Here is a 25,773-nt window from a genome sequence, read left to right as displayed (position 1 = left end):
TGTCTAACTTTGATTTGTATGGGGGGAATAGATTCAAGGGGGTAAGAAGGAAAAAAGAAAACCAAATGGACATTTTTAATTCTGACAATGTATCTAGATATATTGAGATTATAATTATCATTTGAAGTTGAATTTTATTTTCCTGAAAATAGCATATAAACCCCATGTGCCAGTATTCTATTAAGTATCCAACTATTATATGCTGAGAAAATCTGTTGATTTTAAAAATTGTCAAAGGCACTTATACTTTAATTATACTGATATGGAGCTATTAAGACTTTCTAGTATAGTCCATTCTGATCATTTTTCAAAAGTTGATTATTGAAAGAAAGAGGGAATGTCTGTTGAGATGTGTTGATACTAGTATTAGAAGTGAGTGACAGAAGTAGACAGGATTCGTATCTGGTGCCAGTCCAGCTCTGGCTGACCCTGAAGTATCCCTTTTTACCTCCTCATCCGGGACCCTCCTTGCTTGTGGCTTATAGTGCAGGGAAAGTAGAGCATAATCACTCCTCCTCTCCTACCCAACCCCTACTTCCAATATGTTTTAAATCCTTGTTTGGAGGGGAAGTGAAATATGCTTCATATGAGCAGTTCTCTGGAGTTTGGCGCATTGTTTGGAATCCTGAACTCAGCTTTTATGCTGTTGACCTCTCTCCTTTGCAGAACTCTGCCCCCTATAGACGTAGGTAACACTGTGGGAGCATTGGCTCTCCTCATACCCTTCCAACCCTCCTTCCCACCAAACCAGGAGCTTCTTTTCAAGAAGGATTGTCTCTTTCATCTTAAATCCCCAGCTTGTAGCGTAGTGACCCACACAGAGGAAGCACTCAACATATGTTTGGTTTATGACTGAGAGTGAGTGAAGGAAGAACAAATATACATGAGCTGTCATAGTCCTGTGGGTAGTAGCTATAGCCTGCCATTTATTAATGACAGGGCTTGTTTGTTTTTTTGAGTTTGATGAACTGAAAGATTGGGACGTTTTGCTTGCTTTAATTCAGGATTTTGACTCCATGAACGGAAATAATTCTCTCTAAGAAATTAATTTTTTTTTTTTTTTTCTTAGCTTCAGAAATGGAACAGTTAAGAATCAGCCCGGCTACCATGCTTGAAGATGAGATTACTTGGCTGGATAACTTTGAACCTAATCGCACAGCTGAATGTGAGACCAGTGAAGCAGACAACATTTTACTGGCAGGACACTTACGGCTCATTAAGACCCTTCTTTCACTCTGTGGGGCAGAAAAAGAAATGCTTGGTAATTATTGCTTCATCTTGTCATGTGACAGAATACCTCATTTTCAGTTCCTGCCATAGTTTTGTGTGTAATTGGGAAAATAAGATAGGTCCCAAGTGTTGCATAGAAAACTGGCCCTTCAGGCAATAAGACTTTGTCTGGCTTAATGCCTAACAAATTTAAGGTATATTTTATGTGTGTCACTAAACTACATAGGGAATTTTATAGTGTTCAAAAGAGTTTGATCACATAACTTCTTAATACCAACTAAAAATTATAATTCAAAGTAGATTTTTTTTAATATATTTTATTGATATTTTACAGAGAGGAGGAAGGGAGAGAGATAGAGAGCTAGAAACGTCAATGAGAGAGAAACATCGACCAGCTGCTTCTTGCACGCCCCCTATCGAGGATGTGCCCGAAACCAATGTACATGCCCTTGACCGAATCGAACCTGGGACCCTTCAGTCCGCAGACCGACGCTCTACCACTGAGCCAAACCGGTTTCGGCTCAAAGTAGATTTTTCTCTTTTTACTGTTAGGTACTTTATAAAATATAATCTGTTGTATACTTTACTTCTTTTAAGAGTAATTTTCTTCTAGGGAAGCAGTTCTCAACTACTATCCCTAGAAGATGGATGAGTCTCCTGAGCTACATATGTAATTTGTACAAACATACTAAATATTATAATTATATTCAGGAAACAAATCAAAAGATTAATTTTCATATTTATCACACAAACTAAGCTCTATAAAAAAAATCTTTTTAACTACTGGAAATACATAGAAAAGAGTGATTCTAAACCAGGTTGAGAAAGGCAAATTATTTTTACCTAATGAAGGCAAGATTTTAAAAAAGTTTCAAAACCCTTTAAGGGGATTTCCTGTGCCCAAAGTCAGAATTATTTACTCAAACCATCTACCTTGTGGTGTACTTGGCATTTGTGTGTTTCTAAAGTGAAAGTTTGACTCCTTTCACTCTGTTGTAAGTTCATAAAGGAAAGTACCCTCACTTGTCTCTCTCTATATCCTGTACCCAGACCCTACCAGCCATCCCCACCTCTCTACCCCAAGAGCTTTGCCAAAAATTAAGCATGAAACTAAACTGAATGCCCTGCTATTGGGTGGCTTAGGTGCCTTTGCCTTTGATATGAAGTGCAAGATAGGATCTTTGAATTAAAATATGTGTTCATCCTCAACATGAATATTATGCTCTATTTCAGGTTCATCACTCATTAAACCATTGTTAGATGACTTCCTTTTCCGAGCTTCTAGAATTATCTTAAATAGTCATTCTCCAGCTGGCAGTGCCGCCATCAGTCAACAGGACTTTCATCCAAAGTATGGAAAATGCACGTTGTGTTCAGTTTGGGTAAAAATTCTAATTCAAAACATTAGTCCAAAAAGATTTTCTTAACTTGGAGTTTGTCTTCTATCTTGTGAGTGTGCATAGCTTATAAGATATTATCCACTATACAAAGAAATGCATGTAAAGAGACTTAGGATAAAGCCTGCCTGTCACATAGTACATGCTGAGCAAGTATGCTGGTACCATTATTTTCATCGGAAGAGAGTAAGTAATAACGTGGTTAATTTGGTCAGTATCACATTCCAAGATGAACTGAATTTGTCAGAATTTAGTCCAAAATGAAAGTCTTGCATAAGTTCTGAGTCTTGAGGGTTTCTTGGATAAGAAAAGTACAGGTGCTTTAGTGCATGAACCTTGAGGTTTGCTGAGTAGTGATTGTTCCTGATAATTAAAACTGTTAGTGACTGATTACAGTGGTGATTTTAGAATCAACTTTTGTATTATTTTCTGTGAGTAGAAATGTGGAAGATCCTTTTGTAATGTTAACCCTATGTGGGTGATGATTATACTCTTAAAGATGGGAGGTTATTTGCTCTGAATCTAACTTTGTTCTGTTCTCATGAAAACAGAGTTAATTGAGTAATCCTGAGGAAAAGATTTGGCATTTAACCAGTGGGAAAAATTCTCACATAATTCAGTGGTTTAATGAAATGGGCAGGGCATAATCAATATTTTATGGAATCCTTAAGGAATCTTATGTGGGAATATTTCTCTACTTAGAGATCCCTTATTAGCATAATGTGTTTTAGGTAAGAAGCCTTCATTATGACTCTTGGAGTGTCTCTCAGGATTGAGTGACTCCAATCTTTAGGCCTGCCCAACCTGTGTTAGAAGATTTGGTGCTAATTCCATGGGTGTCTTTTATTAAAGCAATAGAAATATATGAGTACATTAATTTCTAGTGAACAGAGGAAATAAATTTTCAATTTTATAGAAATTTTTATTCACGAATTCTTCACTTTATCTTTATTAAAAGTAAAACCTTCATCCACAAGGAGTTATTTTTTAAATCATATATAGTGCCTTGAATAGAAAAGGAAACATTTTGTTTCATCTTCCCTCAGTGCACCGAATGGTGTTCATTTATCACAATCACTCCCAGCGTTTTCCCACCTTTCCATAAAGCCCGGAAGAGATTTAAAATACACAGAAACCCTTTTCACAGTAATGCCATTTTCATATCACACTAACAGCAAAAGAGCTTCTTAATATTTAGGCTGTGTATGTGGTACCTCTTATTCATTCTTTACTTGTCCTGTGCAACCCAGAAGTCCATGGCCATTGTCCTCAGTGGCTGGCTCAGTGCTGATCTGAAAGCCTCACAGCTCCCTCTTGAGCACATCGTCTACACTCCCCTTCCTAAGTGTTTCTTTCAGAGGTTGGGTGTCCTCTTTTCTGTGTATCCTTCCTAACCTTTGATCATAGTATTGCAAAGTTGGCATAGGTGAGTGTGAGAAATTACTATTTATCCCCAAAGTTATAATCATTAAAGGTGAGCAGTTTAAACCTATTGGTTGAGCAAATTATGTATTTTTGTCTCCGTTTTTTCTGCTAAATGGAAAGTTGATTAGTTGATATTTTAGCTATAGACACACATAAAATGTTTATGGCATCTGTTCTGATTTGCATAGCTTTCTTTTTCTGCCCTTTAGATATTTGAATTTCAGAGTGATATCTTGCTGTCTACTTTAATTGAAAGAGTTATTTCCATGTTGTGATTTTGGTAAAAATTTTCAGACTGTCCTCTGTTTTTACTGATATATCCCATAGATAAGAATACTCAGGAATCATACGTGACAGATTTTGCTACTTTATCATCAGGCCATGAAGATATTTAGTCCTAAAACAATATTCATCCCTCCAGTAGTTCATGGTCTTCCTTTGTTAAGTCAGCACTACCCACTAGATTCACTAGAGTTCTGCCTGCAGACCTGACTTAACCTAACTCTTTAGGGAATTGCAGCTCTTGTACTTTCATTGCAAAACTTGACTAGGACTAACGGACTTGTGTCTTTTATTTTTATTTTTAGGTGTAGTACAGTGAATAGCCGATTAGCAGCCTATGAAGTCCTTGTAATGTTGGCGGATAGCTCACCTTCAAATCTTCAAATTATTACAAAAGAACTACTTTCTATGCATCATCAGCCAGACCCTGCTCTTACCAAGGAGTTTGATGTACGTTTTCTAGACCTTGGTGTATTTAATTTTTTTAAGAGTGTTCTCCTAAACATAGAATTTTTAAAACTATATTTTCATTTTTCTAATCACAAAGAAAGTCAGTATTATGCTTTTACTTATCATGTTTATATACTCAAGTCAACTATCATCTATGATGTATTATTAAATGGTACCCTTTTAGTTAATTAAAGAGGATACATTTTCAAGTCAGTTCATAATTACTCTTAGTAAAAAGTAGCATTTCAACCTATTTCTTGAGTACATTTATGCTTGGCAAGACACTAGAGATAAATAAGCATTGGCTCTGTCACACTGCAGTCTTTGTTCTGTTAAATTCAACTAAGATTGATTGAGTTTCCTATTTGCTAAGAGGTGTGTTGGGCTTTTGGAGCTCAAAACTAAAGATTGATCCCAGCCCTCAAGGGCAGTGTATAATGGAAGAGACAGACCCATAAGCAGGTAATTTCAGTATAATGGGATCAAATTTAAGATAGAGGTATGTTTGGAGCACTCTACTAACAGAGAGACACTTTACCACCAGCTGGCGGTGTTTTGGAGGACTTTTAGAAAACGTGAAATGTAAAATAGAGCCCTAAAGACTGTGAGTCCATTGAAGCAAGGTAGCAAGATCAGTCCAGCTGTGGGCAAACCTGTGGAGCCCTGGAGCATCACATTTTATGTTGGGATTGCAAGAGGGAAGCAAGTTGGGGTGCCCTGGAGTACCAGACCAGGCGTGGGAGGGCACTTGTACAGCTGCTTGTACATTCTCCACTAGCGTCACAGTCATTTGAGCTGAGTGTTATGAAACATACAGTGTAGGCAGGAAAGGAAGTTGGAAGAGGAGTTCCAAATAGAGAAAATAGTACTTGCAGAGTAAAATGTGATGCATAGTTTCACATGTATTTAATCAAATTAAAATGAAAACTTTATTATTTTCATAAATCAAGAATTATAGCAGCTTAATGAAGAATGTCATTTATAAATATTTGTATTTTTAGTACTGTTATAAACTAGTTTTTCTTATTTTTTAACATTCTTTTTTTTTTTTTTTTTTTTTTTTAACTATGCTTTGGACTACAAGTAAATTTCAGTGGTAATTAGGTCTTAGAAATCACCCTGCTCTAACTGTATGTTGAATGTTAATAAAACGTATGTAATATGTTCCTTTCCATTCAAAAGATCAACAGGGTCTTGTCAGTTGGTTAGGTATTACATGGATACAGATACTTGTATTGGCAGATAACGTGGCTCTGGTCATGGCATTAGAATCGATAGACTCTGCTATGAGAGTATTTGAGAAAATGTAATTATAATACCTTTCCTCTTGGAGAAGTGCCATGTTGAACTTCATCCAAGATGCCCTTTCTTGATTATTTGTGCATAGAAAAGCACTGCACTGGGATCTACATTATTACAAACATCTCTACGTGAAATGCTGAGGCATTTACGTATTTATTTAATTGTGTGATTATTAGAGGAAGTTGAGTAGCAGAGTGCTCACTTCTCAGAGAAGAAGAGAAGGAATATGTGCTTTCCTTGACCATCTAGACGGGCATGATCAGGATTCTTGCAGAGTAAACACTTCATAGAACCCTAATCCTTTTTTCTTCTTTTTCAGAGTATCGCCTCAGTTTTATTATATTAATAAAAATGTATTAGTGTATTTACTTGATCAATACCTATTTACCATACTAGATTGAGAATTCCTTTGAGATCAGGGTACATTTGAGCTCTCTTTCTCGAATCCTGGCATAGTTTCTGGCTTATATTCTGTGTACTTTATGAACCAAAAAGAAACATTGAGATGATAGTATATTTATAATTGCATCAGCGTCTGCAGAGCTACTTCATGAATACAGGCTTTGCTAGCTTGACTCACAGTACGCTGGATGGATAATCTGAGTATATCTCTTTCCCCCTTACATTAGAGCTATGAGGACATGTGCTGATGCAGACACTAATTCTCTTCTGTTTCTCTTCTCCTTCCTAGTACCTCCCCCCAGTGGACAGCAGGTCCAGTGCAGGGTTTGTGGGTCTGAGGAATGGTGGCGCCACATGTTACATGAACGCCGTCTTCCAGCAGCTGTACATGCAGCCCGGTCTCCCTGAGGTGATTTCCTTCCTCTTTCCTGTTTGTTGTGATAAGTAATGTGTGCATTGCCTGAGAATTGTTCCACATTCATATAGTGTGATTAGGGGTTTAATAAAATTAGGATATTTAAGGATTCTTCAGTGGCTCCTGAATTAATAATGCTAGAGTAGTCACACATTTTTATACATCTGTTGCAGTAATACATTGCCTGTTTGACAGATGGATTTGACCAATTGTGATATTTGAACTTCTTAGTTATTTAAGTTGCTAACATTGTAGTATTTTATAAATATTTTTACAGTCAGATTCAAACACGTAGCATCTAAAAGAACAATGTATGGACTCGCACGTATGTAAATCAAGGTTATCTGTAAAACAGTAAATATTTCTAACTTTCTACTTTGTGTCTTTTCAGGCATTACTTTCAGTGGATGACGACACTGACAATCCAGATGATAGTGTATTCTACCAAGTGCAGTCTCTGTTTGGGCATTTGATGGAAAGCAAGCTGCAGTATTATGTACCTGAGAACTTTTGGAAGGTATTTCACCAGTAACTCTTGATTTAAAGATGTTGACTATTTGGAGCTTGGCTACATTCTTTCTCTAGTGCTAGTTGTCTCTTGTCTTTATTAATTCTATTGTAGATTAATCCCATTGCCAAAACCTACAGAAGTGTTGTCTATACCCATGGTCGGTAAACTGCAGCTCGCGAGCCACATGCGGCTCTTTGGCCCCTTGAGTGTGGCTCTTCCACAGAATACCATGGCCTGGGCGAGTTTATTTTTAAGAAGTGGCATTAGAATAAGTTTAAGTTTAAAAAATTTGGCTCTTAAAAGAAATTTCAATCGTTGTACTGTTGATATTTGGCTCTGTTAACTAATGAGTTTGCCGACCACTGGTCTATACCATTCTGGAAATTGGTCCTTGGTTTCAAGTTATTAGAATGTTCAAATAGTCATTTGTAATTTCTAGGGATTTGCTAACCTTAATTACTTTAGATATTTCTCATGATTCTTATTTTAGCTGTTTGAAGTATTTGTTCAACTCATTCCTCTGCACCTATGCCAATTTCACTAATGCCTCTAAATAAAGAACATGCTTTTTGTGTTTCACGGAAGGAGTAGCTTGTACTTTCCCCCACATGGCTCTCGTCCTGTGGTTTCATAGACTTGCTAGGATTGCAAAGGGACCAGAGAGAAGCATGAGTGGTTGAACACAATCTCATTTCACTTCAATAAAAACGTTTGCATCCTAATCGTGAACTTAGTTTTTAGAAGCATTAAATGCTCTTTTACATCCTTTTTTCAGAAGTTGCTACTTTTCCTTTAATGACATTTAATTCTTGTTACATAGATTTTCAAAATGTGGAACAAAGAACTTTATGTGAGAGAACAACAGGATGCATATGAGTTCTTCACTAGCCTCATTGATCAGATGGATGAATATCTCAAGGTAGACAAAGTTTTATTTTCCCTAAAACCCCTCAAAGTAGTATAAGCGCAGCGGTTTAGGATTGGGACTGCTGTGAAACTGACAAATCAGAAATTGGTCATCTTGCATACCATTTCTTCTGAGTTTGAACATCAAAACATATATAATGATCACTAAAATATATAGATTTCTTCTTAATTCATTTAACACTTGATAAAATATGTGATTCCCAGTCTGCACTCCATAATAATAGTCATTTGTATCTGCCTACTTTTACCTGTATGCATTAAAGTAACCTCAGAGAAGTGCTGTAAGCACTGGTGGCCCCATGCAGAGCTGTCTTGTTTTGGCAACATGTACGAAAGGACTAGATTAAAAGTGGGTTGTGGTGATGTTTAAACCCAAAGCTTAAACATATGGCAAAGTTCCTAAATGGTACTGCCTTCTAAGTTACAGGCAGCCTCTCATTACTGCCAGCGTGTGTCTCTCTTCTCAGCGGGAGGCACGTTTTTCAAATAACTTATAAATTTATAGCATTGTCTGCAAGGAAAAAAAAGATTGTGGAGAGTCGGAACTGCCTTGGTGTGTGGGGAAAAGGTATCGGTCTGGAGAGTGCTGTCCTGTCAGCAACTCTGACTGGCCTCTCTCCTCCACCTTTTCTCATACTCCTAACAGTGGGCCTAATGGGTTAGAATCCTTTCCATTAGTTCCCAGATTAAACTGCCAAGATGACTTCTTTTATTTTGGTGGTTGCATTGACATCTGTGCTTTAACTTAGTTAGTTCTAAATAAAATTTTGTGTAAACAACCTATAAATTTTAGGTGTGTCAACTGAAAATTTATTAACTTTTAATTATTCCAACAGAAAATGGGGAGAGACCAAATTTTTAAGAATACTTTTCAAGGCATCTATTCTGATCAGAAAATCTGTAAAGACTGTCCTCACAGGTTAGTGAAGATATCATTAACATTAAAAATGATTATTATAATTAAGTGGTTCTCCTAGTAGGTTATGAACTTTGTATTTGTTGAGAGACTTGCAGATATCTCTGTTAGTGAATCTATAAGTGTTTATTGAATTACATTTCTTTGCTTTCAATTTCTAAATTTTTTTGTTGAAATTCATAATTTTAAGAAGTTCTGAATTGTCAAATTGATTATTTTAATTTGGTAGTGTACTTTTTAAAAAAAAAAATTTATTGATTTCAGAGAGGAAGTGAGAGGGAGAGAGATATAGAAACATCAATGTTGAGAGAGAATCATTGATTGGCTGCCTTCTGCATGCCCCACACTGAGGATTGAGCCTGCAACCCAGGCATGTGCCCTTGACTGGATTCGAACCTGCGACCCCTTGGTCAGCAGGCCAACGCTTTATCCACTGAGCCAAACCAGCTAGCGCTGGTATTGTGCTTTTTAAAGGATGAGGAAAGTTATTGTTAATTTCACTGATTGTGGAATTTAATCTCAGGTATTATGATACTTTAAAGCTTTTCAAATTCCATTGTTGATCATGGTTTTTCTGTTATTTCCTAATCAGATATGAGCGAGAGGAAGCTTTCATGGCTCTCAATCTAGGAGTTACTTCCTGTCAGAGTTTGGAAATTTCATTGGACCAGTTTGTTAGAGGAGAAGTTCTAGAGGGAAGTAATGCCTATTACTGTGAAAAGTGTAAAGAAAAGGTATTTCACGTGCCCTTTTATTCCATGTACTTTGTGTTTAATGTAAGATCAGTTTTAAGCTCTATTGTTACTTCCGTTAGATTGTGTCACCCCTTGTGTTTACATGGTGGTGAGGCCTAGAGAAACCTATGACCTTTGTATTAATTACTTGGCTGTTTTATTTTCTCCAAGGAGCTAACTGCATTTTTCTTTTCTTTAGAGAATAACAGTCAAAAGGACCTGTATTAAGTCTTTACCTAGTGTCTTGGTCATTCACCTAATGAGATTCGGATTTGACTGGGAAAGTGGACGCTCCATTAAATATGATGAACAGATAAAGGTAACTTTTTTCCTCCTGAAAGTTTTTATAATAACCATTACTGCCTCACTCACTTTTTATTATTTTCTTGTAATATTTTCAAATTTCATGTGAAGTGTGAAAGGCTATAGTCTCAGCATTCCGAGGGGAACATAGCCCCTTGTCCCGAGCAGCTGCTGCCAGTGGAACTGTGTTATCGTGAACAGTTACCCACGTTTGCAGAAGGCACTTAGCGTCAGCTGTGAAGTCAGATGCTTTCCTTAATGCTCAAGGAGAGATCACTTGTGCTTTCCCAGACTTGTGAGCCGTTTGGAGATTTTGTACTTAAATTGGAAACACACATCCCTCTTCTTTGTGTCTGGCTTCACTGGGTATGGCAGCTTGTGTTACTAATCAACACTCATGTGCTCCTTTGCGTTTCAGTTTCCCTGGATGTTAAACATGGAGCCGTACACAGTTTCAGGAATGGCTCGCCAAGATTCGTCTTCTGAAGTTGGTGAAAATGGACGAAGTATGGATCAGGGAGGTGGAGGGTCTCCACGGAAGAAAGTTGCCCTCACAGAAAACTATGAACTTGTCGGTGTCATCGTACACAGTGGGCAGGCACATGCGGGTCACTACTATTCCTTCATTAAGGATAGGCGGTAAGGGGTTCTACCAGAAGTCCCTCTCTGCCCTTCCAGTGGCTCTCCTCCACTCCCCCACCCTCCTGTACATCTGTCCTCCACTCCCCCCCGCCCCCCTGTATATCTGCCCTCCACTCCCCCGCCCCCCTGTATATCTGCCCTCCACTCCCCCGCCCTCCTGTATATCTGCCCTCCACTCCCTCACCCTCCTGTATATCTGTCCCTCCCACCCCCTGTACATCTGTCCTCCACTCCCCCCCGCCCCCCTGTATATCTGCCCTCCACTCCCCCGCCCCCCTGTATATCTGCCCTCCACTCCCCCGCCCTCCTATATATTAGGTCTAGTAATAATTAATGTCGTTTTCTAATACTTTTTAAAATCGAATTTATTTAAACAATACAACAAAATTTAATCAACAATATAGTTGCCGTTGTTTTCTACTACTTGTGCCCAACGCTCAGGAAGCATTTTAATCCCTCTGTTGTAAAATTCTTGTGATTTTGATGCAAAAAATTCGGTCAATGCATTTTTGAGGCATTCTTCATTATTCAATTTTTTTACAAGAAGAAAGTTTTGCAAAGAACGAAACAAATGGTAATCGGAAGGGGCAATATCAGGAGAATATGCAGGTTGAGGGAGAACTTTCCATTCCAACTGGCGCAGTTTTTCAGCAGTGATTCTTGCAGTATGCGGTCGTGCGTTATCGTGGTGAAGAATTACGCCCTTCCGATTAATCAGTGCGGGTTCTTTTTCTCTTAAAGCTTGGGATAACCTTTCCAATTGGGCACTATACACTGCACTTGTAATGGTTTGGTTAGATGGTGAAAGTTCATAATGAAGAATTCCTTTAAAATTCCACCAAACACACAACATCACTTTTTTCGCATGCATGTCAGGTTTTGGCGTGGGCTGCGGAGCCTCACTTTTGTCCAACCATTGAGGCCGCCTTTTCAAATTAACATACAGCACGCATTTTTCATCTCCGGTAACAATTTGCTCTAAAAACGGCAAACGGTTTTGACGAGAGAGGAGCGAACTGCAAATTGTGACTCTTTGATTACGGTTGTTGTCGGTCAACTCATGAGGAACCCATTTTCCAAACTTTTGGACTTTGCCAAGTGCACGCAATTGATTGGAAATTGTTTTTTGTGAACAATTTAAAGTTGTCGCAAGTTCTTGTTGGGTAATTTGAGGATTTTGCACCAAAAGAGCTTGAAGAGCTTCTTGATCAAAATTGGACACACGGCCTCGACCACTCTTATCATCTAACGAAAATTTCCCTCGCGAAATTTCTCAAACCAACGCTGGCATTTTCTGGCGCTAACTGCATCTTGACCAAGAGCACTACAGATGTTTTTTGCAGCCTCACTTGCTTTTCTTCCTAATTGGAACTCGTAAAGCATGCAGTGCCGAATATGCTCTTCATCCGCCATCTTCTTAGCCCTAGTTTTGCAACAAAAACCAAACCAAACACAAACTTTTTCAAGCAAAACTTGTTAATTGCACTTCACATGTTCTGTAGATACCACGTGTTTGAAGGTTATGTCAATACAAGTCAACGCCAAGCAAGATTTTAAACGAATGTTTAAAAACGACATTAATTATTACTAGATCCGATATCTGCCCTCCACTCCCCCGCCCTCCTGTATATCTGCCCTCCACTCCCCCGCCCTCCTGTATATCTGCCCTCCACTCCCCTGCCCTCCACTTCTCTATCCTCCTTTATCACCCACACTTAACCATTATAATGCAGAGAAGCTTTGCATTGTTACTTGGTCTTATTTAATACTGCATTTTTTAAATTGTAACTGTCTTTATGCCTTCAATTTGCAAAATTGTTTTAGGAATTACAATAACTATTGCTATATTTTTCTTAGCTATTTTCAGATGGTAATCACCTGCTGTATTTATAGACAATACAAAGAAATAAATACTGGAGATGGGATTTTTGTGTTTTATTATAATGTTTGTTTTATCTGTGGGCTCTAGGGGATGTGGAAAAGGAAAGTGGTATAAATTTAATGACACAGTTATAGAAGAATTTGACCTAAATGATGAGACCCTGGAATATGAATGCTTTGGAGGAGAATACAGACCAAAAGTTTATGATCAAAGTAAGTATTTGCAAATGGATATTTTCCGTTAGTTAGTTCGTTTCTTTCTTTCTTTCTTTCTTTCTTTCTTTCTTTCTTTCTTTCTTTCTTTCTTTCTTTCTTTCTTTCTTTCTTTCTTTTCAAGTTAGGATTTTTCTATCAAGTTGGAAACAGTTTTCTTTACATGAAAATAGAAGAGATTTTTATTCTTTTTACACACCACTACTTTATATAGGTCCATGAACTATGTGATAGCCAGAGTAAAAATGTTCAAGCTGCTTATAAAAAAATTTTTTTAAATAATTTCTTAAAGCAGCCTTGGAGAAATATAGGTAGATGGCAGAGAGGTGTAAGTGAAATGAATATCAAAGAGAATTCCAACCTTAAAAAAATAGTTTCAAAAGAAGTGGTTATCCACTAAAATTTTCAGGTTTCTGCCCTAGCCGGTTTGGCTCAGTGGATAGAGCTTCAGCCTTCGAACTGAGAGTCCCAGGTTTGATTCTGGTCACAGGCATATGCCCAGGTTGTGGCTCAATCTCCAATAGAGGATGTGCAAGAGGCAGCCAATCAATGATTCTTTCTCATCATTGATGTTTCTATCTCTCCCTCTCCCTTCTCTGAAATCAATAAAAATATATTTTAAAATAAATAAGTAAAAATATAGTAATTTTAACATTAAAAATAAAAACTTCCTGGCGGAGTTTGGGAATTTCTTTGGATCAGTTTCAGGTTTCCTTTTCACTTCTATAGAGGTGTGATTAATTAAAGGCGATGTTTCTAGCAACTGTGTTTTTAAAAACCACACTTAATATGCAAAGAAGTGTTTCTACACCCCACCCTTAGAAAATGTATGAGCCAAAATATGTCACAAAATTCAGTCAGAATTTACTATTTAAAGAAAAAAACATTTTTGCAGAGACCTTAGCATTTCTGAAATCTGATTTTGAAATATTCTGGGAGTGTTTTAAAATTTCTACTTATTATTCACTATATTAGATACCATACCATGGTAGTTCTGCATCTAATGTCGGTAACCTTTAATGGTTGAATATACTATCTTAGCAAAAATTACGTGGAGTCTACTTGGGAAAGCTCTCTGTTTCTTTCTACCCAGAACAATAGACTTCATGTGATGGTTTTCCTAAATTTTCCAAAAGGATTTAGTTTAATGAATAACTGGTTTGGCTCAGTGAATAGAGCGTTGGCCTGTGGACTCAGGGTCCTGGGTTCGATTCCGAGGGTGTGCAAGAAGCAGCTGATTGATGTTTCTCTCTCGATGTTTCTGGCTCTCTTATTCTCCCTCTCTGTAAAAAAAATCAATTAAAAAGAAAAAAAACTTACATAGATTTGACTGTTCTATATACATAAGTGATTAAGCAAGGCCAGTTATAATCCCATTCTATGCAACAGAACTTATTTTTTAAATGTTACTTGCTTTTTTATTAAATTTAGACTTGCCTGGAATATTTACCTTCTTTCCCTTACTGTGTTACCATACAACTCCCTTACTCCCTGCCCCTCTATATCACCCTCCAAGTAATTCTAAACAGTACTCTAAAAAGACACATTTTACCATACTTCCCATTTAACAAATTTAGTAAGTAGTTACTTACTGGATTTATGGGTCCTTTGTTTTAGATTGTTAAGACAAGAAAACTTTTTATTTACAAAGACTTCTTTCTTCATGTCTTGTTACAAAGCAAATCCATATACTGATGTTCGCCGAAGATACTGGAATGCCTATATGCTCTTCTACCAACGGGTATCTGATCAGAACTCCCCAGTCTTACCAAAGAAAAGTCGAGTCAGCGTTGTGAGACAGGAAGCTGAGGATCTCTCTCTGTGAGTTTCTTTTCTGTGTAATTGGCTGTGTGATTTCAGTAGGGGATATTGTGATCTTTAGTATATTGTTCGGTATTTAAATATAATTTGCTAAGCAAGAGAGAAATTCTAAAAATAAAATAAACTGCTCTATGTTTTCTTTTATTGTTATGTGATCATTGTTTCTTTGGCAAAAAGTTATTTTGTATTTAGAAAAATGTGTATAAATCATTTTATTCTAGAATTGAGATTATTTTCATCCCAGCATGTTATTGAATAAACTTTATGTTCAAAGCATAGTAAGCACTATTTCAACATTCAGAAAGTTTTTTCTTATCGTATTCTCTGTGAATCTGAGTTTCAGTGACTGAATTAAGAAGTATACAATTTATTTTTAAATCCAATATCCAGATTATGTAGGTTTGTTAGGTTTTAGGAACTACTAAAACAATAGATACTTTAGTTCGTTTTCTGATTCTGTCTTTTAGATCAGCACCTTCTTCACCAGAAATTTCACCTCAGTCATCCCCTAGGCCCCATAGGCCTAACAATGACCGGCTCTCTATTCTAACCAAACTGGTTAAAAAGGGAGAAAAGAAAGGACTATTTGTGGAGAAAATGCCTGTTCGAATATATCAGGTAAGAACTGTATAATTCTTAGGGAAAAAATGCAGGTAGTATTAAAATCCGTCTCTTAGGTCCAGAAGAACTCCAGCTGGTCATCTTGTAGACTTAGCTGTATCTCTAGTGCAACATCTTCTTACCCAAATCTTTCATATGAGGTCATTGAGGTGGCTACAAATTCAAGATTGACCCCACCATCACCATTTCTATGTAACTATAGGATGCCAAAGATAAATAAATAGAAGGCATAGGCAAAACAACAAACAAAAAAAGCCAACACAGAGCTAAAATTAACGTATTGTATCTGGAGAGGAAAATAAGTTAAAGTTTATAACTTTTTTTGGGGTAAAACTAATATGTCAGTGATGACCATTAATTATTGAATACCTACTCTATGCTACACACTTTTTTTTAAAAATATATATTTTATTGATTTTTTACAGAGAGGAAGGGAGAGAGATAGAGAGCTAGAAACGTCGATGAGAGAGAAACATCGACCAGTTGCCTCCTGCACACCCGCTACCGGGGATGTGCCCGCAACCAATGTACATACCCTTGACCGGAATTGAACCTGGGACCTCTCAGCCCGCAGACCAACACTCTACCACTGAGCCAAACTGGTTTCAGCAATGCTACACACTTTAAATAAATCCACAATTCTTAAAACACTCTTGTGGGATGGAAGGTTTTCTTCCCATTTCTCTGATGGGAAAAAAAAATGGGCTCAGAGAAGGCAAAATGACCTGCTAGTGTCTCAGAGATAGGATTAAAATTCAGAATTGTCTAACTACCAGTTCAGATTTTCTAAACTAAGTAAACAAGCTGAGTAGCCAAAGCAGGGAATTTAAGAAGAATATGGAGTCTACTTGGGAAAGCTCTCTCTGTTCCTTCCTACCTAGAATAATAGGTTAGACTTCACTTGTCCTTCACATGGTGGTTTTCCTAAATTTTCCAAAAGGATTTAGTTTAATGAATAATAATTCACCTTTTTACAACTTCTTATATATTGAAATGAAGATTTTTCTCCCTTTAAAAAAATTCAGAGCTTTAGAGTTACAAATCCTTCTTACCTAACATATCAATAAAAATGTCTTTTACATGTTGAATATTTTACCATTTCTTGAAAACAATTGCTAATTTTCTTTTGTAGATGGTGAGAGATGAAAACCTCAAGTTTATGAAGAATAGAGATGTGTACAGTAGTGATTATTTCAGTTTTGTGTTGTCTTTAGCATCATTGAATGCTGTAAGTACTGGCTGGATTGTTACTAAAGTAGGAAAGAATTATAATTAAACATCTTTCAGCTAAAGTATTCAGTGACTCATGTTCACTCTCAGTTGTTAACCTTCAGAAGGAATGCAAAAAAATTCTCACAAATGTGTAACTTATTGAGTTATTTTAAAATATAGAGAGTATTTATAATATATCATGCAAGTTGTAGAGGGGTGTGGGTTTCCACAAACTGGCTTTTTAAAGTGCTATTTAAATTTTATGATGAGCCTGGTAGCCATTAGGTGATATCATTGGATATTTGGCTTTGTGGAGTTTAATTTTTCCTAATTTGTAATTAGACATGATTTTAATTTGCTAATAGGAAGAAAACTTTCTCAGTCTTTTGATAGATTACTTAACATCTTGTGGTCTAAAGACTATTTTGCCCAACTGGTATGGGTCAGTGGTTGAGTGTCAACCTATGAAACAGGAGGTAATGATTCAATTCCTGGTCAAGGTACATGCCTTGTTTGAAGGCCCCATCTCCAGTAAGAGGCATGTGGGGATGCAGCTGATCAATGATTCTCTCATTATTAATATTTCTATCTCCCACTCTCTTCCTCTTGAAATTAAAAAAATATATATATATATTTTAATATATTTTTATTGAATTTTTGCAGAGAGGAAGAGAGAGGGATAGAAAGCTAGAAACATTGATGAGAGAGAAACATCGATCAGCTGCCTCTTGCACACCCCCCACCGGGGATATGCCCCCAACCAAGGTACATGGCCTTGACCGTAATCGAACCTGGGACCTTTCAGTCCTCAGGCCAACACTCTATCCACCAAAACCGGTTTCAGCAAAAAAATTTTTTTTTAAATATAAAAACTATTTTGAGAGGACTTAATAAAAAAAAAAAAAATGAAGGTGTCTTAAACTCTTAAAGCTTAACTGGAACATTTTCTATAATGGCTGGCTAGATTTTCTTAATAGTATTGAATTTTATTATTTAGTTCGTGTGTTATTTAGTTCTCTGTTTTCCTCCTCTTCTCAGACTAAATTGAAGCATCCATACTATCCTTGCATGGCAAAGGTAAGCTTACAGCTTGCCATTCAATTCCTTTTTCAAACTTATCTACGGACAAAGAAAAAACTCAGGTAAGAAGTGATATGTTTTGATTGTCATGGCAAATAGCACTAATTAAATCAATTACCGTATTTTTCGGACCATAAGACGCACTTTTTTTCCCCCAGAAGTGGGGGGGAAAAGTCCCTGCGTCTTATGGTCCAAATATAGCCTACACATATACTTTAAAAAAAAAAGTTTTTTTACTTGCCCGGCTCTGTGTGGTCTCTGTGTGCTTGCCCGGCTCTAAAATGGTTCTAAATGCTGCTGTTTACTTTACAGGGTTGATTACATGTGTTTATGACTGTGATGTTGGGTTTTAATGCACATAAAATATTTTAGGACACTATTTGTTTCAGAATCTTTTTTTCTTCATTTCCCTCCTCTAAAAACTGGTGCGTCTTTTGGTCCGGAGCGTCTTATGGTCCGAAAAATATGGTAAAGCTGAATTTCTGAATTCAGCTTTTTAAAACATTGTTTTAGATACAGGCAATCCTTGGGTTATGTTGGACTCTACCACATCATTTTGTGGTTACGTCACCATCTCCCATTTATATATATTTTAAAAGTTCCGTCATTTCAACATATGTACATATGTACTTTATGTTTTTTATTATTTATTTACCACAAGTAAAGGTCAGGAATTGTTATCTTTCTTTTATTTTATTTTTTTATTATTTATTTAATTTTATTGTTTCACTTCATTATTGCTGTGCATGTGCTCTATGCACATGTGAGTGACGTAGGTGCTTATCTAGATAGGTTCCGACTTACGGCAAAATCACATTACGTCGTGCTGTAGGAATGGGTTTACAGTGTAGCCCGAGGGCCTACTGTAGTTGGAAACTACCAACTGTTCTCAGATGATTAATGGCTCCTATCTATATGGAATTTCTAATCCAGTAGAAAAAATAGATTCAACAGAGCAGTAACTTGTGATACAAGGCATAAATGCTATACAACTTTGGAAATTGGGCAGAATCATACCCAGATGTGGGATGGGGTTGGTATTAAAGACATTTGTGTTCTCAGATGATTTTGAAAGGCAAAAGCATGGAGACAGTTACTATTCTCAGAGGGAGGGGAAAACTTGAGTAATAGATAAGACTTGCTTAAAGAACTATGAGTGACTAGTGTTTTACTTGTACATTTAAGGAGCTCGTCGAGGTGAGCCGGAATGTTGGGTTTGGCTTAGCTCACTGAGTGCCAGACAAGGGAGGCGTCTTTGTTCAGTGGGTGAGCAGGGAGGGCTCCTAAACAGGCTCAATGTGTTCAGAGTCACTATGATTCCATGTTAGTCTCATTGGTTTTATCTTTAGCACCTGGTAAGATGCTGGACACCTTATAGACTCTGGGTATATTGTGGTTGTGAGTAACTGAAGGATGAAAAGTAGTTGGGTTAGTGTGTAGGATATATCTGGAGCAAGAAGGGGAGGCTCAGAGTGGGGAAACCAGTGAACAGAAGACCATGGAAATTCTTAAACTCCTCTCTAACACAAATATGGAGAGGTTTTTATTGATAGAAAGATTTTGCAATCAAGAAACTCTTGAGATGATAACAAATCTAATGACATTTCATTTTTATGTGTAATAATAAAAGATATATTAAATAGCAGGCTTTATTATTTTATTGAAAAAGAATTGTTTCTTGTCATATCTGGCATAGGATTGGCTAAGGAAATTGTTTGGTTACTTAACATATAAAACTATAGAATGTAGGCATTTTGTAAATGTCAATTAAGCAGAACAAAATGTTCAGACCTTTTTTTTTTGCAATTGAAGTTTTTTGAAGAAGATGCAGATAGTTTCTTTACACTTTTTTCTTTTAATGAGTGGGGGTTGCAGGCAGGGTGAGTCGCACAAGTACCAGAGACTGCTAAGCACTGGCTTCTGGGGTGATGGAGCCACGTTAGTTACATTCACAGAGTCTTTAACTTCTCACTCCAAAAAAGTTTTCAAGAATGTTACAATGGAGTGATACTCCATGAGGTTATTTGGGGGGCTGTACTCCTAATATTATTTGCATTTTTTAAAGGGTTGACACTGAAGAATGGATTGCCACTATTGAAGCATTACTTTCAAAAAGTTTTGATGCTTGTCAATGGCTAGTTGAATACTTTATTGGTTCTGAAGGACGAGAATTGATAAAGTAAGTGTCAAGATTTTTAATTAAAAGGAATTTGTGTTTCTTCCAGTGATTGGGAGCTGACATTTCTTGTAGCTCTTTATTTCAACTTGAAATTATATCTCTGATTGAAATCGATTTTAAACTGTCTTCACCAATGAAGCATTGAGGAAATTATTTCAGTCACTTCAAAATCCTTCTTTCCAAATCATCTGTTAGACTAGACTCAGGTTGTTCAGTGAATGCAAGGAAAGTATGTGTGCAGGTGGCCAGGTATTCACAGGCAACCACATCCTAAAACCAAAAATACAAGTCCCTTTCTTCAGGTTGTTTCAGGGGTGCTGTCTTGGCTCAGAGTTTTTTTGTTTGTTTTTAATATATTTTATTGATTTTTTACAGAGAGGAATAGAGAGGGATAGAGAGTTAGAAACATCTATGAGAGAGAATCACCGATCAGCTGTCTCTTGCACCACCCCTACTGGGGATGTGCCCGCAACCAAGGTACATGCCCTTGACCAGAATCGAACCCGGGACCTTTCAGTCCGCAGGCCGATGCTCTATCCACTGAGCCAAACCGGTCTCGGCTTGGCTCAGAGTTTTAACGAGTATTTCATTCTGGGAAACTGAAGGGGTTCCAGGAGAGCTGCTCCTGGATGAACAGAATTCATAAAATTTTAGATTACTTGCTCTATGTTCTCTTTATATTTATATACATACTCATCTGGGGGGAAGAGAGGAGAGGAAGGAAGGGCTTCACTTCTCTGTGTTCAGGGGTCTTGTTTTCCTGTTCGGCCTTCCTCCTCCACAGTGGCCACGAGCTGTACCAAAGCTCTCAGAAGCCCAAACTAACATCTTGGAGTAATTTTGTTTCTTGGGAAGGTTGACTTATAGAATTCTGTTTTGCTTTTTACACCACACTTTTGTATTTTAGGATATTCTTGCTGGAGTGCAATGTGAGAGAAGTGCGAGTCGCTGTGGCCACCATTCTGGAGAAAACCCTGGACAGTGCCTTGTTTTATCAGGACAAGGTCAGCCTCATGTTTAAATTTCTATGTATACATTCTGTTTTTACCAAAAGTATAAAATGGCCATAATAAGAAAAAGACCTAGGATTGCAACCTGGAATTTTGCCACATAAAATGTACTCTCTGTGAACCAACTTTCTGATGAATGTCAAGTAGAAGGCATTCTGATTTTCCCTCTTCATACCCCAAAAGCCAAGGTAGGCCAGGAATTGAGGTCTGCTTTGGTCTGCTTTAGAACTTTCTCTCTAGAACACTCCCTTTTCAAAGTCTTCTCTCAATAGTTGGTATTTTATCTCTGCCCTGAGACTAACCTGAGTCTAGAGGCTCTAGTCTAGATCCTTAGACATTTTGAGCCACCCCTGGCTTTGTCTTTCCTCATGAGCTATTTTTATGGCCTACACCTGCAAATGGCAACCAAACCAAATACTGCCATTCGCTCAGGGGCATTGGCCAAAATATTTCCTTCATTGGTTTTCATTATTCCCTAATCTGTTCTGTCCCTCTGAATTTCTTCTTTTTCTAACCCGACTTTCTGTAACATATTTTCTAGTTCAAAATTCTACACATGCCAAAACAAGCCAGGGTATCTATTACATCCTCAATCCCCAAAGATTTTAAGACGTAGGGAAATAAATGACATATATTGTAAGTCTGATTATTCAGTCTGTTAAGTACTAGCAAATACAGCAGTTCCTTCCCAAGTTTGCTGTTTCAAACAGCTGACACTACATGGAAAACTTTGAAAAATGTTATTTTCAAAACCAATTGGCTCCTTAAACATTGGCTGGAGGCAGTGTGTCTCAATGAACTAAATGCAAATTTTAAAAATTGCTGCTTCAAATACAGTTGTTAACTTTGTGATGCAACCTTGAGCGTGTTCTGTAAGGGAGATGTTTAATCCAGATACAGTGCCTGGCACCCAAGCACTTAGTTCCTTCAACATTGCCTGACCCGGGGAGCTCTGCTCAGTCCAGAGTGAACTAAGAGGTTGAATATGCCCCTTAGGAAGGACCCAGAAGACTCTCTCAATTCAGGATTTATAAGGAAGTTGAGGTTTACTCTATGGCAGTGGTTTTCAATCAGCTTGAACAGCAGAACCATTTTCCAAACAAAACCTTACCTGAGTGTAAAAGATCTAGAAGAGGTCATTGGGAGTTGCTTAGGACAGTTTGGAGACCATTGCTCTGAAATACTCTGCGGAAGTTGTGTAGGACATTTAGCATGAGGGCCTTCTCATTCTCCTCCTTCCTCCCATGCACCAACCTAGACAAAAGATAATGGTAGAGTTAGTGCAGTCTCCCTACCAATGGGGTCAGGCCACACATCATTCCAGTGACCTCTGAAGGCAGGACTGCAGGTGGTAGGAAGGGAAGGAGAGTGGTGCAGGGTGTAAACCTGGAAGTGTTTACCTCAGTAAATTCTACTTACTATCCAGAGCCACCTGATGCACTTTATGTCAGGTTTTCCCTCATAATGGAAGTGGTGCCTCTTTCCACCCACGCAGTATTGTAAAGTATTTTAAAAGTTAAGTGCTATATAAATGCTGGATGTTGCTGTATTTATACTGATGTGACAGGATGGATGGGAGTATTTTAAAAGTCTGTGGACACCATCTTCAGAGGAAATAAATCAACAGGAGTAGTAAGCTTGCTCTTCATTCTCAGATCACAGATGAATTTCTAGGAACTTGTCCAAAAGCAGTTGGGTGGGAGGGGAAGAAGAAGCAATGTGATAACCAAAATGGTTTCTAAATAAATAAAATGTTTTTCAAAGCTTTCCATGAGGCGTCAGCGGGCTTCCAAGTAAGTTCCTAGTTGAGTGGATATTGCCGTTGTCATCCTGTCAGGCTGTGCTCTCCATCTGCTCCATCGGCTTGGTTTCTAGCCCCTATGCCTGTGTCTGTGTTTTTATTCTTTGCATCTGTGATTATGTAAAGAAAAAGCATAGTGGAGGGAGGGACTCAGAAATAGGTTTCCTCTAAGCACCCCCACCCTTTTTCTAAGAGACAGAGAAGTTGGATCTACAGAAAATGTGCCCCTTAGGCAGTAGAATCATGTCCTTGACTCTGAAATCTAGGAAACAAAACTAGGTGTTCCTTTGAAGTATTTCTCTAGCACCAATCTTCACCTAGCAGGTAAAATTGAGTCATTCTGTTTTTGCTCTCCAAAGCATAAATCCATCTGAATCTGAAACTGGATTGTATCAACCAGATTTTCCTTTTGTTCTTCTGGTGACTTACTTCAAATTAATCCTGTTGAAAATGTCTGTCTTAGTGGTTTTTCTTTATGTAATCTCATCTTTCCTCTGACCAGTTAAAAAGCCTTCACCAGTTACTGGAGGTACTACTTGCTCTGTTGGATAAAGACGTCCCAGAAAATTGTAAAAACTGTGCTCAGTACTTTTTCCTGTTCAACACTTTTGTACAAAAGGTAAATTATTTTTTCTAATATATTATCATAAAACAAAATTTATAGACTAAAGGAATTTTATACATGGAAAAACATAGACTGGTCAATATTTAACTTATATGATACGGTTTTATGGCTATTCTTTAAAATCTTAATCCAGGGATTATATTATTTGCAGGAAGTTGGATACAGGTAGGTGTATATTCGTTGACAGCAAAAGTTTGCATTAAAACTAGTATCTAATTATGTGTTCTGTAGCCTTTGTGAAGCAATGTGAGGCTGTTGGAACACAAAAGAGTTTTTTTAATTATATTTTTAACAAATATTTGTATATGTAAACTAGAGGCCTGATGTACGAAATTAGTGCAAGAGTAGGCCTTCCTTCCCCCAGCTACCAGCACTTGCTTCCCTCTGGCACCAGGGATCCGGGCTTCCCTCACAGACCCAGCTTTGTCCAGAGGATGTCTGGTCTAATCAGCATATTATGCTTTTATTATTATAGACTAGCAGCCCAGTGCATGAAATTCGTGCACGGGGTAAAGGGGGACAGGATGTTCCTCAGCCCAGCCTGCACCCTCTCCAATCTGGGATCCCTTGAGGAATGTCCGACTGCCATCTCACAATCCAGGACTGCTGGTTCCCAACCACTTGCCTACCTGATTGCCTCTAACCTAAGGTGACCAGACATCCCGCGTCCCACAGCGTTTTAAAAAAGTTTTGAATTTTTTCAAAAATCAGGACTTTTTTAAAATACCGATGGATGCCAGACAAATTGTTAAAAATCGGGACTGTCCCGCCAAAAGCGGGATGTCTGGTCACCTTACCCTAACCACTCCCCTGCCAGCCTGATCGACACCTAACTGCTGGCCCAATCATCCTTAACTTCCCTCCCTTACCAGCCTGTTTACCCCTACTGGCTCGATTGCCCCTAACTGCCCTCCCCTACAGGCCCAGTTTCCCCAACTGCCCTCCTCTACAAGCCTGGTTCCCCCCAACTGCCTCACCTATAGGCCTAGTCATCCCCAACTGACCTCCCCTGCAGGCCTAGTTCCCTCCAACTGCCCTTCCCTGCAGGCCTTGTTGTCCCCAACTGCCCTCCCTGCAGGCCTAGTTCCCCCCCAACTGCCCTTCCCTGCAGGCCTGGTTGTCCCCAACTGCCCTCCCTGCAGGCCTGGTCCCCCCAACTGCCATCCCCTGCAGGCATAGTTCCCCCAACTGCCTCCCTTGCAGGTCTGATTGTCCACAACTGCCCTTCCATGCTGACCATCTTGTGGCAACCATCCTATGTCCACATGGGGGTGGCCATCTTGTGTGTTGGAGTGATGGTCAATTTGCATATTACCTCTTTATTATATAGGATTATAGCATTTAAAAACTTACTGCTTAAAACTTCTCATTTAACTTTTTAAAACTGATTTTTGTCTGGGTAGGAATATAATTTGTCATTCTCACTATCTTGTGACAGCAAGGTATTAGGGCTGGAGACCTCCTCCTGCGGCATTCAGCTCTGCGACACATGATCAGCTTTCTCCTGGGGGCCAGTCGCCAGAACAATCAGGTAATGCTGCTTGCCAGCCCATAGGTAGCCATCGTTTTGTAGACACTTTATTTCTCTGTGTAGGTAATAAATATTTTTAATCTCATAAGAGTCCAGGTAATAATACTACACAGAATTTAAAATTCTTTATGGTTCAATTATTTTTACAGTTTTCCTCAGAATTTCCTAATAATAACAATCCATGGAAATGACTGACTAGAATATCAGTTAAAATGTGAAGTATCATAGCAGTAAAGATGGGTCCTGATGGAGGGATTCAAAACCCTGCAAGGCTGGCGCTGCCAGCAAGGCTGTTCAGGTGGCAGTCACTTCTGGAATGCTGATAACAAGGCCAGAATTCAAATGTGAAATTGCAGTGTTATACACGGGAAGGTTTACTGCTGCTGCAGGTTTACTGCTGCTCATATTCAGAAAATGGAGGGAGCTTGCTTTGTAATAATAGAGTTAGGTATATCTGGAAAATGGCTCTCCTTTTGAAGTTTCTATATTGGTGTGTTTCTCCCACCCATTGTATTTCTTTTGTTTGATAGATTTAAAATACATGTGATGTGAAGGTGCAGCAATGATAAATGCTATTCATAGAGCTCCTGTTATGTGCTAGGCCAGTGGTCAGCAAACTCATTCGTTAATAAAGCCAAATATCAACAGTACAACCATTGAAATTACTTTTGAGAGCCAAATTTTTTAAGCTTAAACTTCTTCTAATGCCACTTCTTCAAAATAGACTCACCCAGGCCATGGTATTTTGTGGAAGAGCCACACTCAAGGGGCCAAAGAGCCGAATGTGGCTCTCGAGCCGCAGTTTGCCAACCACGGTGCTAGACACAACTGGTCATTTGCTATGCCACACCACTGATACAGTT

General features: G+C 38.1%; 1 protein-coding gene across 11 annotated transcripts in view; it reads left to right on the top strand.

Annotated features, from left to right (window-relative positions):
• USP24 (ubiquitin specific peptidase 24) overlaps positions 1 to 25,773 on the top strand; it is a 132,297-nt gene that overhangs the window by 89,028 nt on the left and 17,496 nt on the right. For 7 of the 11 annotated variants that reach the window (XR_006742197.1, XR_006742196.1, XR_006742198.1 and 4 more), the window contains 19 exons: positions 1,070 to 1,261; positions 2,464 to 2,581; positions 4,640 to 4,784; positions 6,778 to 6,897; positions 7,295 to 7,420; positions 8,235 to 8,333; positions 9,178 to 9,260; positions 9,850 to 9,991; positions 10,191 to 10,310; positions 10,713 to 10,933; positions 12,906 to 13,030; positions 14,710 to 14,851; positions 15,319 to 15,469; positions 16,605 to 16,727; positions 17,723 to 17,826; positions 19,830 to 19,943; positions 20,851 to 20,947; positions 23,257 to 23,373; positions 24,818 to 24,910. Coding sequence is in view for 8 of the 11 variants with exons in the window: in XM_045584646.1 (XP_045440602.1) it covers positions 1,070 to 1,261; positions 2,464 to 2,581; positions 4,640 to 4,784; positions 6,778 to 6,897; positions 7,295 to 7,420; positions 8,235 to 8,333; positions 9,178 to 9,260; positions 9,850 to 9,991; positions 10,191 to 10,310; positions 10,713 to 10,933; positions 12,906 to 13,030; positions 14,710 to 14,851; positions 15,319 to 15,469; positions 16,605 to 16,727; positions 17,723 to 17,826; positions 19,830 to 19,943; positions 20,851 to 20,947; positions 23,257 to 23,373; positions 24,818 to 24,910 (2,432 nt within the window). In the remaining 3 variants the exon portion in view is untranslated. Of the gene's footprint in view, positions 1 to 1,069; positions 1,262 to 2,463; positions 2,582 to 4,639; positions 4,785 to 6,777; positions 6,898 to 7,294; positions 7,421 to 8,234; positions 8,334 to 9,177; positions 9,261 to 9,849; positions 9,992 to 10,190; positions 10,311 to 10,712; positions 10,934 to 12,905; positions 13,031 to 14,709; positions 14,852 to 15,318; positions 15,470 to 16,604; positions 16,728 to 17,722; positions 17,827 to 19,829; positions 19,944 to 20,850; positions 20,948 to 23,256; positions 23,374 to 24,782; positions 24,911 to 25,773 lie in introns of all 11 variants that reach the window. The other 4 variants (XM_036446016.2, XM_045584648.1, XM_045584652.1 and 1 more) reach the window with 3 other exon arrangements.

This window comes from Pipistrellus kuhlii, unplaced genomic scaffold (assembly GCF_014108245.1).
Source record: "Pipistrellus kuhlii isolate mPipKuh1 unplaced genomic scaffold, mPipKuh1.p scaffold_m20_p_2, whole genome shotgun sequence".
NCBI classification, from domain to species: domain Eukaryota; kingdom Metazoa; phylum Chordata; class Mammalia; order Chiroptera; family Vespertilionidae; genus Pipistrellus; species Pipistrellus kuhlii.
Note: the sequence above shows the minus strand (reverse complement) of the source record. Positions and strands in the feature narration are given on the sequence as shown.